The sequence below is a fragment of the Schistocerca nitens genome, chromosome 1 (genome assembly GCF_023898315.1).
Source record: "Schistocerca nitens isolate TAMUIC-IGC-003100 chromosome 1, iqSchNite1.1, whole genome shotgun sequence".
Lineage (NCBI taxonomy): Eukaryota > Metazoa > Arthropoda > Insecta > Orthoptera > Acrididae > Schistocerca > Schistocerca nitens.
In genome coordinates, this window is record NC_064614.1 from 1000107097 (window position 1) to 1000125913 (window position 18817).

Sequence of the window (18817 nt, forward strand, 5' to 3'; positions counted from 1 at the left end):
TAACAAAGAAAATCCCATTTTACAATTTAGGTAAAACGAAAAAGAAAGAAATACTGCAAGGTCGAAAATACGTCCCCTCCATGAATGGAATCTTCTAAAACTCTACGACGTGCAATGCAGCGCCCTATGCAGTAACACAGCCATGCATTTTGCACATCTGATGACATGAGTGCACAATAACATGACAGAGTGGAGAGACTAGAACAGACCAATCACAGAATGGCTTTGGAAGGTTTCCCACGTTAGTCCAATCATATACTGGCCCTGCGTTACACTTTCCCCAATTAACCAAAAAAATGTAGCGTAAGAAACACATTCTTTCACCTTTAATTATGCCATTTCACATTAAAAAATTACAGAAATCACAAAAACAATGTAATGGATCCATTAATATGATCTGCTGTGAAATTGTGTACATAAAAATGGTGTCATCGGAGTTAAATAAACGTTTTTCAGAGTCTTTTTTAAATTTCAGCCTTTGAACTGCCAGCGTCACTCTAACGTTACTGGTACACGAACTAACTTTTTGTGAATATTTTCTAGCTATAATTTGTAACTCGTTAGATATCCTGAATTTAATCATATGTGAATATAATTTCAGACTGTTTAATCAAAGAGGTGGCATCTATATCCATACTGTTAATTTAAAAACATGTACCTTCGTACGCTTTTGAAATATGCATACTGCTTGGGTACCAAAGTAATTGGCCTCAAAAGTGTTAAGTGAGTAACTTTCAGTTCTTATAAATAAAATCATTAATTTTTCAGACTGAGCAAATCAATTATATAAAGGAAAGCTCCTTTATGTTAATCTCACTAATTGGCTAAATTCTTGCTGATTCCCATGCCTTGACGTCAAACACCCACAGGGGTTTTGATTGGCCAGCCTAGGTAGCATTCAGATAACGTTACAAGGGAAATAGCCCCAGGCGTGGGCTTCCGCAGCAGGGCACAAGAGGGGGCAGTCGCCCTCTGCTGGAACCTGGTGGCATGTTCTTTATATTTACTACAGAATTATTATGCAATTTTAGTACTGATTGTCTGATATCTCATTAAATAACAGATTTAGCATTACCTCAATGGTAGATAATGTGGGTTTAATATTATTCCAGTTTCTTCATTTTGAGAAGTATTAATTTAGCATTTTTTGTGATTTTTCCTTAGTAATCTTTTCTCAGTGTTCTAATTTTTTCTATTTCAGGTTTTTAGTTTTTGATGACACAGTTTTTTGTTCAAGGGATCGTCGCTACATTGTGGTCAAGACTTAAACAGTTACAAATCTTGTAACATTGCTCATGGAAATATCTCAGACACCACAACCCGGATGAAAAAACGGTTACACTAAAAGTTGTTCGTCTCGAAAGGGGACATCCAGTGACACTAAACTTGACCCAACTGCCGCACCTCAAGGGGTGGGAGAGGTCTACTTAGAAATCTTCAATAGTGACCCCCAAATCCTATTGCATATTAGGATTCTCCGGAAAAAAATATATTTAAGTGTCTATGGAACAATTTTGTCGTTGCTTGATGGATGGCGCTTTACCTGACACTAATCAAAATGCGTAACAAACCATTGAAAAGTGGTAGGTAAATGTTCGATACGTTAATCATTGTCTGAGATACATTTTGTACCATTCAAATAACCGCCTGAGACGAACGAACGGCGAACATGGATGGCTGTCCGTGATCAGACTCTCGCAGTAGATGGAACACGCTGAGGTGCAACGATGTAGTTCCATTGCGTCTAGCACAATTGTAACCCTACCGCGAACGACGGTCAAGGAACCGGCGGGCACAGTTCACTTTTCGTTAAATATTCGGACCGCAAAACTCTTTTCTTACGTGAGCAGCAAGGATGACGATAACAGAGTAAATATCACTGCTTCGTATTTTGCTTGTAGTAGGCTTGTAGGAGAAGCTCGTCGATGGTATGCGAACGTGTTCCCTGAGAGGAATATTCATTTTGCGACGACATTTCGCAGTCTTATCCAACTGTTTATTGCCAGGTGGAGACGCTCAAAACACACGAACTATCCGCGGATTGCGACGAACGGATGTGCAGCAATCGATGTGTTAGCTGTAACTGCTGCATATCCTCACATTATTTCGCGGTAAATCGCACGTGGTACGGGAATTTCTCGACGAAGCGTTCTGCGCATACTGTATGAACAGAAGCACCACCCTTACCGCCTGTCATTGCGTCAAGCCCTACGTGGGGGCGACTTTCACTGCCACTTGAAATTTTGCAATTGGATGCAACAACAATTATCAGCCAATGATGATTTTTCATTCACAGATACTTTCCTCTGACGAATCGTCGTCAGGTAAATGCTTTGCTGGGCAGGGGAGAATCTCCACTGGTTAAGGCAAGTCAAATTTCAATGACCGTGTAGTATCAGTGTTTCATGCGGTGTGTTACGTAATATACTATAATACAATTGGCCCATACTTCATAGACGGTATTGTGAAATGTCGAACATATGACGACTTTTTAGTCAATTTGGAGCTGGTATCGATACAGATACCATTGGTGATCTTGCAGCTCTCGAAGAATGGAGTTGTCAACAGTGAGAGGTCTAGATTTCATTATAACTTTTAGTCAATATTTTGCCAATACTACTGAAAGATATCCTACTTCAAACGAGAATGGATACATGGTTTCAACGATATGGCTGTCCAGCCCACTAGTCATAGATATCTCGTGAAGCTCTGAATGGACACCATCCTGATCAATGCACTGGACAAGGAGGTCCTCGTTAGTGGCCTACGTGTTCACCCGATTTAATGCCTCCAGATTTTTTCCTGTCGGAACACTAAAAGAGAAATGTTACATTATCGTAACGACATCCCTTGCAAATATGCGGCAGCAAATTATCTCTGAGTGTGCAAACATTAGTGAAGAGACCCTTAGAGATATAGGATTCTCTTTCAGAGATACGATTGCAAAATATGTAATAGCAAACAGGCACCATTTCGAACATTTGCTTCAGTAAAACATGACTATTTGTGAAAGGCAAGGGGATGCACCTAAGACACGAACTCAAAGATGAGAGGCAAGGGGACTCTCCTAAAATGAGCAGCCAGTGGTGAGAGGCTAGGAGACTGACCTAAAGCAAGCACCCAATGGTGAGAGGCTAGAGGACTTACCTAAAACTAGCGCCACAATGGTGACTGGCACAGGGACTCACCTAAAACAAGCACCTCAGTAGTGAGAGGCCTGGAGACCCACCTGAAACAAGATCGTCGTTGGAGAGAGGCAAGGGGACTCACCTAAAACAGACACCCCAGTGGTGAGAGTCATGGAGACTCACATTAAAAAACCATCCCGAAGTGAACGAAACACTACAATATCCATGTCGTTGTTCCTGGGTAACGGTAAATGTAGTTATTACTGGATTGATTAACAAACCAATGATGTGTTCCAATCGCTTTCCACTTCGGCGCCATCTATGTATGTAATTACACCAATAATGTGGACACCATAATGAGTTATGGTGTTGGTTTCCTATAAAACACCGGTGTCGCATTACAGAATGTAAGAATACCGCCCTTCTACAGTCCTGGATTGCTAATGTGTTGGGTAATATTCTGAAAAACTATGATATTTCAAAGGATTGTAACCCTTTTCGAAATGGTCGATTACAGCGCCATCTATCACGCAACAATAATTTTCTCCCTACGAAGTTATGTATTTTTTCCAGAGAATCCATATCCCCAACAGAAATTGGTGGTTCCTACTGAATATTTCGAAGCTCACCTCCCTCCCACCCCATAAGAGTGCATCAGGATGGTCGAATGAAGTGTCATTATATGTCCCCCTTCGAGATGAACAGCTGCTATTAAAATGCTTTTTGTTATCCGATGTGTAATTTCCACATGTTTACCAAAATAATTTTAACTGCCATGTCCTGTACATGTGTCACTCACTTTGAAGTGGTGCAAGAATTAAGCTGTGACAGTGCAGTATTTTTTTTTTGTTTCTTTTTTGCAAAGAATAAATTGAAAAGTGAGTTCAGCGTTTCTACTTTTGATTTTCTACCCCCCAGTTTCAATTCCTGTGCTATTCATGTGCCTCGTTACTAATTTGGTGCCACCTGAAGCCTTTACATATGACCATAAAACCTCGGGGTTTAGTTATCTTTCGATAAAATTAGGGTTCAGCAGTGATTAAAGACTACAGGCACAGCACTCTTGCCAGGCAAATTCGGTTCATTCATCATCTAACTATGGTTTCCTGTAAACCCATTATGCAACTTTCACTCTTTCTGTAGAAGTTTCTTTACATTGGTTGTGTACTACGGTTGGTCCTAACCATCATGAACTGTTCTATTCGGTGCAAATCTATCCATCATATTTTGTTGTTGTTGTGGTCTTCTGTCCTCAGACTGGTTTGATGCAGCTTTCCATATGCTACTCTATCCCGTGCAAGCCTCTTCATCTCCCAGTACCTACTGCAACCTACATCCTTCTTAATCTGCTTCTTTTTGTCAAGTTGTGCCACAAACTTCTCTTCACCCCAATTATATTCAATACCTCCTGATTAGTTATGTGATCTGCCCATCTAATCTTCAGCATTCTTCTGTAGCACCACATTTCGAAAGCTTCTATTCTCTTCTTCTCCAAACTATTTATCGTCCATGTTTCACTTCCATACATGCCTACACTACATACAAATACTTTCAGAAATGACTTCCTGACACTTAAATCTATACTCGATGTTAACAAATTTCTCTTCTTCAGAAACGCTTTCCTTGGCATTGCCAGTCTACATTTTATATCCTCTCTGCTCCCCAAATAGCAAACCTCCTCTCATTTCCTAATCTAATTCCCTCAGCATCACTCGACTTAATTCGACTACATTGCATTATCCTCGTTTTGCTTTTGTTGATGTTCATCTTATATCCTCCTTTCAAGACACTACCCATACCGTTCAACTGCTCTTCCAAGTCCTTTGCTGTCTCTGACAGAATTACAGTGTCATCGGCGAACCTCAAAGTTTTTATTTCTTCTCCATGGATTTTAATACCTACTCCGAATTTTTCTTTTGTTTCCTTCACTGCTTGCTCAATATACAGATTGAATAACATCGGGGAGAGGCTACAACCCTGTCTCACTCCCTCCCCAACTACTGATTCCCTCTCATGCGCCTCGACTCTTATAACTGCCATTTGGTTTCTGTAGAAATTGTAAATGGCCTTTCGCTCCCTGTATTTTACCCCTGCCACCTTCAGAATTTGAAAGAGAGTATTCCAGTCAACATTGGCAAAAGCTTTCTCTAAGTCTAGAAATGCTAGAAATGTAGGTTTGCCTTTCCTTAATCTAGCTTCTAAGATAAGTCGTAAGGTCAGTATTGCCTCAAGTGTTCCAACATTTCTACGGAATCCAAAGTGATCTTCCCCGAGATCGGCTTCTACTAGTTTTTCCATTCGTCTGTAATGAATTCGCGTTAGTATTTTGCAGCTGTGGCTTATTCAACTGATAGTTGTAATTTTCACTTCTGTCAACACCTGCTTTCTTTGGGATTGGAATTATTATATTCTTCTTTCGCCTGTCTCATACATCTTGCTCACCAGATGGTAGGATTTTGTCAATCCATCATATGGCCAACCAGTTTTTTTCAACTTGAGCCTCATTTGCTCTAGATGCCAGGTGGGAAGAGTTTTAAGTTCCACTCTGAGACTGCCTCTTCAGCTATTTTAATGAAAGAAAAAAAATTCCCATTCGTTTGCCTGGCTTTTACACTTCTTCATACAACTGCCTCATGCTCATATTTCTCGGAGAGGTCACGTCTATTTACTGGCATTAGGTCCAACATACTTACGTACTGTGTGTGCTTCTGAATCTGTTCCTAGTAGTTTTCAGACAAGGCACTTAGTAGTATTTCGCAGGTTGTCTTTGTCAGCCCCTTCACTTAACAAAAGTTTAATTATTTCAGTTGAGTATTCGACTATGCTTAAGGAATAGACGTACTAGCGTACTCAGTTTTCCTTTAAACTTTTCGGTAACATTTACAGCAAAATCAGGTGATCTATAGAAAGATCCAAATGTAAGTTTGTGCCCGCCGTTAATGCTGAGCCTTGCCCAAACAATCTCACACGTAGCTTCTGTTTCGGTGGGTATAAATTTCCTGTATACTGCAACAATTACATCAACAAACTCAAACGCCTTTACTTGCGAAGTGAATAGCGCATTCACGGTCCTGACACAATGTTGTCCAAATTCCAATAATTATACATGGTGATTCTAGACATTCAGTTTTTTTCCCTTTATTCTGAGATCGGTGTCAGTTATGTGTGGACCCAAGAGCAGAATATACACTATCGGAGAAAAAAGGTGGAGCGTCCGGAAGGGAAGGAGGAAACTAAATGGAACTTTTCACGAAGAGACGCATGTGATGTTATCTCAGTGATTAAAATACAGAGTCAAATTTACGAAACACTTTGCAATACGAGCCCACTTAATAGCATGACGTTACGCCCTCTCTGGCCTGAATGTATGCACCGATTTGGTTGAAAAAAAAAACGACGTAAGGCCTACATATCGTCTCGTGGGAGAAACTGGTGCACAGCTATTATAATTGGTACAATGACCTAGTATCGTGGTACTTGCACTGGGACAGAGGTGACGTCCAAGCCTCTTCCACACGTACTCTTACTGTCCACGGGAGAACATTAGCGTCACGCAGACACTTCATACAGTCACACGTCATATGTGGACGAGCATTGTGCTGTTGAAAAATGGCACCACCTTATTGTTGCGTAGGACGTAACACATGACAACACATGATACCCGTAACGTGTCGTTGTTGTACGATCGGAGTTTCCTCAATCACAACCATCTGTGATGCATCTCCACACCATGACGCCGGCGCCTCAGCAGAACATTGAAAGAATGACATCCTCCCTTGAAAGAATGAGGTCTCTTCCTAGATTCCAGCACAGTCGCCTTTGATGATCGTTCAGGTTTGTGGAGAACAGCAGTTCATCACCGAACACAACGCGACGTCATTCCTCACCAGCAAATGCTTCCTTGTAACGGCAGCACTCCAAATGCAACCCACTGTTTGTGGTACTAATGGCAACCTACCCGCTAGTCTCCGACCAGTGGTGTGTGTGCATTGCACGTAAGACATTACTTGTATTCAGATAGCGGACGCAGATGCTAAGCGGTTACGATGTGCTCGGTGCACAATACGGCGATACTCCATTGTAGTGATGAGACGTGGTCGTCCGGAACCAGACGACGAATATGCATGCCCTCATGTTCCCTTGCGGTCCAACGCCGAGCCACTTGTCGCAGAGGAATGCCCACAAATCCTGGTATTGTACGGCTCCTCCGCCCGTTCGAATGGAGGCTCGAACACTGGGAGATGCTGACCGCTCACACAGTACGCACCCTCTCCGTCTCTTTCACGACTGTCACTCAACATATGGTCTGTTCATGCCTCTTATATACCCTAACAGAGTTTCCTAATGAACGCCACGCTCGACTGCTCCCAAGAGTGCTGCCAACCTGAAAGAATGCCTGGTCTTTAACACATTCCCCATTAGAGATGCGTTGAACAGTAATTAATCAAAGAAAAGCGCTGCAGATGAGCCGCTTTCGATTGGACACTTCATGGCCCCCTACCCGGTATCAAGTCATTATTGCTCTTCACTCTCATCGAGAGATATCTTCATTGGTAAAGATTTGCGGAAGCTTTTGAGCTCGAGAGAAGCAGTTCACAGTACGCACTCCGGTTCTCAAAAAGAATGCTACTCATCTTCTGTATTTTATCGATGACTTTGAAAGGACAATATCGTATATTTACAGTCAACACAACATGTGTCCTTTCGTTGGTCAGTTCCCAGACCTCGTTGCAGTATCTTTTCAGGTCAGATTATCATAATACTTTCCTTGGATTTCTATGAAAGTCGAGTCATTCTCAGACACGAACGATACTAATCCAATCGGATGTCTGCTCTGGCTGTCATTGAGAAATCTAACTCTGTTTGTACACGCGCAGACAGTGAGTACATGTTAAAGTTACATGGACATCCGAGTATGTCTTGTTGGTGCTTCACATTCTTTGTCAGGCAGTGTATTATCTTCTGCACGTCGCAGGTAATCCGAAGGACAAAGAAGGAGCCGGCCTTCTTCCCACACATCGATATACCAGAACAATTAAATTACAATTAATGACTCTGAGCACTATGGGACTTAACATCTGAGGTTATCAGTCCCCTAGAATTTAGAACTACTTAAACCTAACTAACCTAAGGACATCATACACATCCATGCCCGAGGCAGGATTCGAACCTGCGAACGTAGCGGTCGCGCGGTTCCAGAATGAAGCGCCTAGAACCACACGGTCACATCGGCCGGCGCAATTACAATTAAATATTACAATAAAATAAACAAAGTACTATCACATGAGGTGATGCGAATCATAAACCAGTCACGTACTCTAGGATTTTTCTGGATTGTCACAATGTCCCGGCGAAAGAGGTAGTTTTGCACGTACCTACAATTTCATTTAATTTCGACTGTGGCACCTGTAATGTTTTTGATGTCTAACAGGTTGTAAATACCTCAGTGACGTATGAAGGTAGCATATATTTCCTTCGGAGTGTAGGAGGTTACTCATGATACAACAGTTAGTATTTACAAAAGTTAACACGATGCTGTCTTTCCATAGTGGTATCTTAATAAACTGTTTTGTTACAGGTACGGAGCATACTGGCTTTACTTGAAGCACTCATTCGTAAGTAAACTATTCAAAAATTATCTCTCATCGATCATTAAGGGATGTACTAGCAATAGTGGTAAAAACCTCCAAGATTGTATTTCTCAGGCAAAAAGAAGAAGAAAACTCTGTGTCATTAGGTTCCTGAAGTGTTTAGTTCGGAATAGTAAGACATCGTGTACTGCGAACTCATTTAGTGCTAAAATGCTTTCATGAGTTAAGACAAATACTTACGCAAAATCTGTCGTTGATGGAGAATCTCCTCTGAAGCGAGTTGTGGAAGTGCAGACAGTACGCAATAGGCCGAATGTATTCGAACGTGGTCAGAACTTTATACAACAATTAGCTCAACTTTGAACACTTGTTATTATTATTTATCTATTATTATTATTATTATTATTTACGGGTTACTCGAAATTTGCAGCAAATTACGACCGTGATGAACAAATACTTGAGGTTTCTAAGTATGAGTGATTCATATTTCAGAAACTAATAATTTCCATAATTTGTTGACATAGGACTTTCTTCTTATTTTTGCATGAGTAATCATATCAGTCACTCACTGTTTTCATTATAGCCTGAATAACTATCAGGTGTTCAAATTTATTATACACCGAATTATGTGTGATTCCTGATAATCTTACATCCAAGTAGTTTATATTATTTAATTGTAAATGATCGACTAGTAAGTGTAATATGAAACACTTTCTTCTGTTTCAGACTTTCATCCCTTCCAGTTCAATTACAAACTTGCCTGGACCTACTGTGAGTACATACGCATATTAATTGTAAAGGAACCAACGATCATCCCGTCTGTTTGTGTATCAATAGTACGAATGTCGTCATGTATTGTTGATAAAGTGTTACACCTGTAACATTTAATTATTTATTAGGTGAAATTCATCACAAGAACTGTAAGTAGATTCGCCTTTTTTTTCTGAAAGGCAATGTTGAAAGTTCAGCCTGCTGTGAGGTGAAATCATACAGTTTCATATACGAGTTGATTCTATGATGATGTTACCATCTTTCACGGATGATGGAGGAGGGTAAATGTGTCAATCTGACGTAAGGTACCCTAGTCCGGCAACGACCGAGTCGAAAGTTGTAAGCGAAAATTGTTCTGTTAATATAGTAGAGTGGGCGATTTTCAGAGGTGGTAGTATACGGACCAATACAAGAAAAAATGTCTTTATTAACATGCAGGTCTGAAAGAACACACAATGTTGACGATCGACATCTGTATGAAATATTTTGAAATTATTTATATGGATTGTGCGGATTTGCTGGTGTGTGATATAATTTTTTTTTTATTTCATTAAAGATCCATTTCGGCTAAATTGCCATTATCTAGGGGCGTATATACTGTCTAGATCGACTGACATACATATAACATCGTTGGGAACTTTACTTTTACGTATTTTCTGCATTATGGTAGTCAGATTACTGCCATAACAAATTAATTACCATCTAATGCAGTAAATATAGCAGGACAGTCAAAATACAGTCCCCAACGATGTCAGTCCATCTAGACAATATATACGGCACTCGATACTGGCAAATCAGCCGAAACAGGTCTGTAGTGAAAGAAAAAAAAAAGTAATATCACACAGCAGTGAGTCTGGAAACTCCTTTAAAGATGTCACTTGCTGACTAATACTACGCTGCAGGCCTTATGGAATATAAAATTTCGAAAGTAATTCTCTGTTTGCGAATACCTTGACATCAGCTGTATAGATCTACTTCCCTATAGTACAATGTAAAAATATATGCCAGGCCGGGACTTGGACCAGGATTTTATTTCGTGAACTTTAATATAAGGATATAGACATTGTGACATATGGAAGTTTAGTCAGCCCTGGAAGCCTGCACGGATAACGGAAGTGGCTGAGGTGACCGCTTGCTATGTTTTCGCATGTCACTGTTTGGTAGAAGATCTAAACCTAATACATTTGACGTCAAGGAATTAGCAGTCAGCAAGTTAATTTCGAAAAAAAGAAAAGGCTCTGAAACATGGGATTCTAGTGCATACTTGAGAATATGGGCACTTGTTCGTCTTAGATACTGTGAAACACTACTCTCCTACTGTAACCTCTTTGGTTTATTGTTGGAGGAGATACTGTGCACCAAAACGAGAAAATAATGCCAGGTAAATGTGAGCTCCAAAATGCATAATCTACGGGAACTTTGTCAATACCACACCTGTGTTCCCCAATAAACAGGATGAACTAGTGGTCATAGCTCTTCAGGTTTGCATTTTAGAGCCCATGTTTACTCGACTCAGTACCGGTAACATATTCCGCTGTCAGAGATTCCACAACGACTTTTTTTTATAACTTTCGACTCGTCTGTTTCCGGACCAGGGTCTCTTACCTCAAACTGATTACCTACAAAGCCGTGACATTGAGAAATCTAATGGGAACATTGGTCTGGTTTGCGTGTGCTATTTCTAGTGGAGCGGCATTACTGCGACAACTTCTAGCATTTGACGCCGGCAGTGCGTGTCCTATAAACTGAATCATTTTATGTTAGCTGTCGTGGAGGGAGGATACAAACATGGTAGCAGCTGGAGCTGAACTCAATATCTCTGCGTACTTGCATACGTAATCACTTTTTTTTATTGAGTTCTGATTAAAAAACTCTGCTGCGGCATCTGCAGTGTTTCGTAAAATTCGTTCTGCAGTTACTAAAACCTGTTAAATTATTTCATTACTTGTTTACACGTTATCATATAAAATGTGATAAGAATACAGCAGAAAATATGTATAGCCAATAACAAATGTTAGCAATACGATACCAATAACTCCAGCATAAATAATACAAACTAGGAATAACTTACAGCAGTGGCGAAAAATGTGTGAATGAATTTTAACAGAAGTTTGGATCAAGGGAACCCAGCATCTAAGAAAGAGTGACGTTGTTGCTGTTGAGGGATTACCTACTACAGTAAATGCGATACAATGGCAGGTAAAACTGCAGTTTGACCGAAAATATGTTCTGCAAGACAACAGGGGCTGTTGCGTCGTTTAATGCTCTACATTACATTTTCTGTCGCCCTGTTGATGCACATGGGGAGTCATTAGCCCCCAATATTTGAAATAAGCTTTACTAAAGATTGAATTTTCGACCTCGCAGTCAAGGGGTTCCTTGTGAGACCGGTCATCGCACAGAAATCTACTAGGGAAGGCCTAGAACGCTTTGTCATTACAGAGCGGCAAGTTATGCTCACCGTAATTATTCTCGGACAGCTGTGCTGGACACCGCGGACGTGTGGATGGCTCTGCTGGAATGGACCTCGGTCACACGCTGAGTTGCTCTCTCGGGACTGTGACTTCAGCGTCCCAACCGTGATATCTCACCGCCGTTCCTCATTCTAGCATCTTCCTACACACAGTAATATTTTACCTCCAAGCCATACATGTCTACCAACAGCGAGAATTATGTACATGGTGGGTAAATAGTGTGAATGAAATAAGTATGGATTACTTCCAGAGCATAGAACGCCGCTAGGACAACGCGTCACATCCATCCAGTAATGTCGGAAACTGCGTTCCCACTTACATAAAGTCGCTTGAGCTCTGTCTCCACAACATCAGTGTCTAATTTACCAATGGCTCGTTTTCGCGCTCTGAATTAGCTTCACGTCACGGGTCCTCAGAGATTAGAGAGCCATACAATAGGTATGCTCATTCTTTCAGCTCTAAATGTTTCTTTGTGAAAGGGAGCTATCGCTATCTACAAAACTTATTTTATACATACGAAAGCGGCGCTCTCACATTGCTTGTGCGGCGACTCGGCCACAGTTTTGCCGCTAGGTAGGCCCGGGTTGTGAGATAGACAGTGCCAGCTAGGTCCCAGGCTGCGTGCTGGAAATCCGACTCCTGCAAAAACAGGCACCGGAGGACGCAGTCTTCGCTCACGGCAGAGAGCCACTCTGTTTTCTTTGCGATCTGTCCATGCAGTGACAAATCCCAGGCGCTGTGCCTTTCCAGACTTACAAAAGTCATCTGGAGAACAGACCGTTCAAGAATTAAGGTATAATGAAAGAAATGAGACTAGAACCAGCTCAGTATTCCCAGTCCCTGGGATTTGTTATAAGGTAATAAACATTGCCCAAGTAATCTGCACCATTGTCTTTCTCTCCTCCACTAATCGATTTTATATAAAATGAAAAAAGCATGCAAAATAGCCTTTCGTGTGCCATGACATCATCTGTGTAAATTTTGTGCCTTAGGTGTCCCTATTCAGTTGGCAGAGGGGCACAAGCAAAATTTGTCCACTAACCTTCTCAGATGTAATTCGTTTGTCAGAACGTCGAGCCTTCTTATGACTGGCAATATCTTTCCCAACATCTCTGCTAACCACAGTATGTAAATAGCCAATTAGATGAAATATATACAGTCTCACTCCCAAGGAAGCAACCTCACGTTATCACTGGATTCAATGCTGAAGTCTGGTCCTTTGGAATTATAGAAAATGCAATGGAAAGAGGTACCAAAGACCAGATGAACATATGAAAAACGAACCTTCCTCACAGATCAAAGTCAACGTTGGATCATATGTTCTGAATCTCTTACTTTGAGTGTCATTTAATGTGGTTCCTGGTTCACTCATCCTAATGCAAGATCAATATAATTGCCGCTAAATGTCGGCTCATGCTCTATACCTAGCAAATATAGTGTTCAGAACGTTGTATATATATATGCCGGCCGCGGTGGTCTAGCGGTTTTAGGCTCCCAGTCCGGCACCGCGCGACTACTACGGTCGCAGGTTCGAATCCTGCCTCGGGCATGGATGTGTGTGATGTCCTTAGGTTAGTTAGGTTTAAGTAGTTCTAAGTTCTAGGGGACTGATGACCACATATGTTAAGTCCCATAGTGCTCAGAGCCATATATATATATATATATATATATATATATATATATATATATATATATATATGTGTGTGTGTGTTGTAAATATCATCACTAACAGATGTGACGACGTGAGATTACAAAGATATCTCTGCTGTGGTACATTTGCAATTTATGATCAAAAGATCTAGTAGACACAATGTCATCAAAAAATGGTTCAAATGGCTCTGAGCACTATGGGACTCAACTGCTGTGGTTATCAGTCCCCTAGAACTTAGAACTACTTAAACCTAACTAACCTAAGGACATCACACACATCCATGCCCGAGGCAGGATTCGAACCTGCGACCGTAGCAGTCCCACGGTTCCGGACTGCGCGCCTAGAACCGCGAGACCACCGCGGCCGGCACACTGTCATCAGGTAGCCATGTTTCCAGGATTACTAAGTAGCTAAATAAGTGTTGAATGAAAGGTTACATCTAAAGTCAACAGGTGCTAGGATAACTTGAATTACTTTTTTGCGAATATATGGTCTGTACAAGTTTAGTGACAATAAATTTTCGGTATCAACCTGGATTTCTTAAATGCAAACAACCAGTACACAAAAAGTATGTCATATAAAATAGCAGCTCAAACACAAAAATGACAATATACGTTCAACATGACATAGAGAACACTGCAAAATTTTACATAGTATACAAACTGAAATGAGCCTGGACGTTTAGCTGCCACTGTCCTTTGGAAGGTCACAAGAGCACTGAGGTTCACTCAGCACACACGAGTACATTGGGGTTCAGAGAAGCACAAAGTATAGTGGGAGGACATGCTGACTAGTTCGATGCAGCTCTCTCGATGTCACTTGCAGCGTGTGTGTGCCCCATCTTGCAAATGCAGTCAAACTAGTGGACAGCAAGTGGAACTCCATCACTTCTCCAAGGTACAGTATATTGCACAGAGGAGTGGCAGCACGCTGTGTGTTGCATCACCTCACTTGTAGGTAACTTGGCTAGCATTATCCCATCGTGACAGTGTTTTGGCTACAGTTGTGTTTGAACAAGAAGTGGACCATTACTCCAGTGTTCGTGTCGACGTGGCTGGTGCTGGTCGTAGTGATCAACTCGACTGTACCCAGACTGTGTGTTGCTAAATGGTTCAAATGGCTCTAAGCAATATGGGACTTAACATCTGAGGTCATCAGTTCCCTCGACTTAAAACTACTTAAACCTAACTAACTTAAGGACATAACACACGTCCATGCCCGAGGCAGGATTCGAACCTGCGACCGTAGCAGCAGCGTGGTTCCGAACTGAAGCGCCTAGAACCGCTCAGTCACAGCCGACGGCCTGTGTGTGTTGCTATTTTGCTTACTAGAGCTGAACAAAAACTAGTTGTGGTATAGCTTGGCCAGTCATTCCGCACTGCCCAAAAGTTCAACAGGAAAAGGTGTGCTGATCTGCAGGGAGCACGTCGATAAACAGCATTGGAAGTTTTAGCTGTGAGAACTGCAACTGCAGCTGATATGTTGTGTAGGCAAGAAATGCATTATGGTAGAGACTGGCTATTTGCTACTGGTCCGTAGCTGGAGAAAAGGGCAATTTATGTTAAGGAGTGGCAGACTCATTCTGTGAAGAACCTTTTGAATTATCCAGTTCATTAGTTGTGACATAACACTTGCCCTACCATATCTGGAGGTTTCCTCATGCCTCGAATTCCATCTGTTGACATACGGCGCTGTGATGTAAACGACTGCTGCTCACCTTGCAGCCACGTGCCAGTCACTGGAAGCTATTTTTCCCTTGTCTCCTTGTACCTGCACCCGCCGTGTGCCACTGACGTAAGCTCCCTGCCACAAGTTGTCGAGTGACTGTAGATTGGCGGACCTGGATCGTAGATGCTGCCAGCGACTGAGGCCTCATGCCGCCGCACTGTGAAGTACACTTTCTTCCTTCTGGCTACCCTTCACCACGCCCCTTGTTGTGTCATGTTGGTTCACATTGCAAATTGTCACAGTGACCCCATTTCTCGGCTCCATGACTCTGCAAAATACTCAAAGGACCAAACCCAGTACAAGATTACTAAAATCTGAAATACGACTGTGCAAAATAGAGTGATATTATTACTGCAACAAAAATATACCACGCTCTTAAACAGATACTCGAAACTACTGTAAAGTACCATGTATAAATTGTACAATATAAAATCATGATTGGTGTGTCTTGAAGTGTAACCAAATTTGCTTAACAGTGCCGCTGATGGCTGAATGATCTATAACTCTTGCCATATCATGCTTTTGTGGAGGAGACCACATTATATCAAGTTATTAAATGTTGTTCCGCAGTGCACGGAGCAATGCCTTTAGTATTCTATTGAGATCCTTCTAAGATTCTCTTGCAATTAACAGATCGTCCAAGTAACTAGTAATGTACTTCTCCGCTGATTCATCGAGGGTACCATTAAGTCCACGAATAAACGCAGCTGATATATCCAGAATGAAATTTTCACTCTGCAGCGGAGTGTGCGCTGATACGAAACTTCCTGGCAGATTAAGACTGTGTGCCGGACCGAGACTCGAACTCGGGACCTTTGCCTTTCGCAGGAAAGTGCTCTACCAACTGAGCTACCCAAGCACGACTCACGCCCCGTCCTCACAGCTTTACTTCTGCCAGCATCTCGTCTCCTACCTTCCAAACTTTACAGAAGCTCTCCTGCGAACCTAGCAGAACTAGCACTCCTGAAAGAAAGGATATTGCAGAGACATGGCTTAGCCACAGCCTGGGGGATGTTTCCAGAACGAGATATTCACTCTGCAGCGGAGTGTGCGCTGATATGAAACTTCCTGGCAGATAAAAACTGTGTGCCGGACCTGAGCGTCTCTCCTGCAGAGTCTTCCACAGGAGTTTATCTATCATCTCCGTAACACTTTCGCGATTACTAAATGATCCTGTAACGAAGCGCGCTGCTCTCCGTTGGATCTTCTCTATCTCTTCTATCAACCCTGTCTGGTGCGGATCCCACACTGCTGAGCAGTATTCAAGCAGTGGGTGAACAAGCGTACTGTAACCTACTTCCTTTGTTTTCGGATTGCATTTCCTTAGGATTCTACCAATGAATCTCGGTCTGACATATACTTTACCGACGATCAAATTTATATGTGTTGTGTCGGCAGACTTGCCAACACTACGCACACTAATTGAAAGAGGCGGCCAAGATGCACGCGCTAACTCACGAAGGATGGAGTGAGGTCTGAAACAGGAGACTTAATGAATGTGATAAAGAAAATACGTATCTTTGGAATATACTTAACTTTTAATACATCCTTGTATACATCGTTCTTGATGAGACATCTGGAGATTGTGGCGATACAAGTGACTCTTTATATACAAGCTATTTAAGGCTAATGGCGCCTTGCTAAGTCGTAGCCATTAACTTAGCTGAAGGCTATTCTAAGTGTCTCTCGGCAAATGAGAGAAATGGCTTCGTCCGTATAGTCGCTAGCAACGTCGTCGTACAACTGGGGCGAGTTCTCGTAAGTCTCTCGAGACCTGCCGTGTGGTGGCGCTCGGTCTGCGATCACACAGTGGCGACAGGCGGGTCCGACATGTACTAATGGACCGCGGCCGATTTAAGCTACCACCTAGCAAGTGTGGTGTCTGGCAGTGACACCACAATATGACCATTCCATTTTAAATCACTCCTAATGCGTACTCCCATATAATTTATGGAATTACCTGTTTCCAGTTGCTGATCTGCTATATTGTAGCTAAATGATATGGGGTCTTTCTTTCTGTGTATTCGCAGCACATTACACTTGTCTACATTGAGATTCAATTGCCATTCCCTGCATCATGCGTCAATTCGCTGCAGATCCTCCTGCATTTCAGTACAATTTTCCATTGTTAAAATCTCTCGATATACCACAGCATGATCAGCAAAAAGCCTCAGTGAACTTCCGATGTCATCCACAAGGTCATTTATGTATATTGTGAATAGCAACGGTCCTACGACACTCCCCTGCGGCACACCTGAAATCACTCTTACTTCGGAAGACTTCTCTCCATTGAGAATGACATGCTGCGTTCTGTTATCTAGGAACTCTTCAATCCAATCACACAATTGGTCTGATAGTCCATATGCTCTTACTTTGTTCATTAAACGACTGTGGGGAGCTGTTCAAACGCCTTGCGGAAGTCAAGAAACACGGCATCTACCTGGGAACCCGCGTCTATGGTCTTCTGAGTCTCCTGGACGAATAGCGCGAGCTGGATTTCACACGATCGTCTTTTTCGAAACCCATGCTGATTCCTACAGAGTAGATTTCTAGTTTACAGAAAATTCATTATACTCGAACATAATACGTGATCCAAAATTCTACAACTGATCGACTTTAGAGATATAGGTCTATAGTTCTGCACATCTGTTCGACGTCCCTTCTTGAAAACGGGGATGACCTGTGCCCTTTTCCAATCCTTTGGAACGCTAAGCTCTTCTAGAGACCTACGGTACACCGCTGCAAGAAGGGGGGCAAGTTCCTTCGCGTACTCTGTGTAAAATCAAACTGGTATCCCATTAGGTCCAGCGGCCTTTCCGCTTTTGAGCGATTTTAATTGTTTCTCTGTCCCTCTGTCGTCTATTTCGATATCTACCATTTTGTCATCTGTACGACAATCTAGAGAAGGAACTACAGAGCAGTCTTCCTCTGTGAAACATCTTTGGAAAAAGACATTTAGTAATTCGTCCTTTACTCTGTCATCCTCTGTTTCATTACCATTTTGGTCACAGAGTGTCTGGACATTTTGTTTTGATCCACCTACCGCTTTGACATTAGACCAAAATTTCTTAGGATTTTCTGCCAAGTCGGTACACAGAACTTTACTTTCGAATTAATTGAACATCTCTCGCATGGTCCTCCTCATATTACATTTCGCTTCGCGTAATTTTTGTTTGTCTGCAAGGCGTTGGCTATGTTTATGTTTGCTGTGAAGTTCCCTTTGCTTCCGCAGCAGTTTTCTAACGCGGTTGTTGTACCACGGTGGCTCTTTTCCATCTCTTACGATCTTGCTTGGTACACACTCATCTAACGCATATTGTACAATGGTTTTGAACTTTGTCCACTGATCCTCAACACTATCTGTACTTAAAACAAAACTTTGGTGTTGAGCCGTCAGGTACTCTGAAATCTGTCACTTTTGCTAAACAGAAAAATCTTCCTACCTTTTTTAATATTTTTATTGACGGCTGAAAT

The 18817-nt window shown here is 41.9% G+C and overlaps 1 protein-coding gene across 1 annotated transcript in view; it reads left to right on the forward strand.

Annotated features, from left to right (window-relative positions):
• The window catches only part of LOC126195375 (uncharacterized), a 117312-nt gene that overhangs the window by 49481 nt on the left and 49014 nt on the right, over window positions 1-18817 (forward strand). The window contains exons 3-4 of the mRNA XM_049933954.1: window positions 8707-8743; window positions 9446-9490. Of these exons, the coding sequence (XP_049789911.1) occupies window positions 8707-8743; window positions 9446-9490 (82 nt within the window). The remainder of the gene's footprint in view (window positions 1-8706; window positions 8744-9445; window positions 9491-18817) is intronic.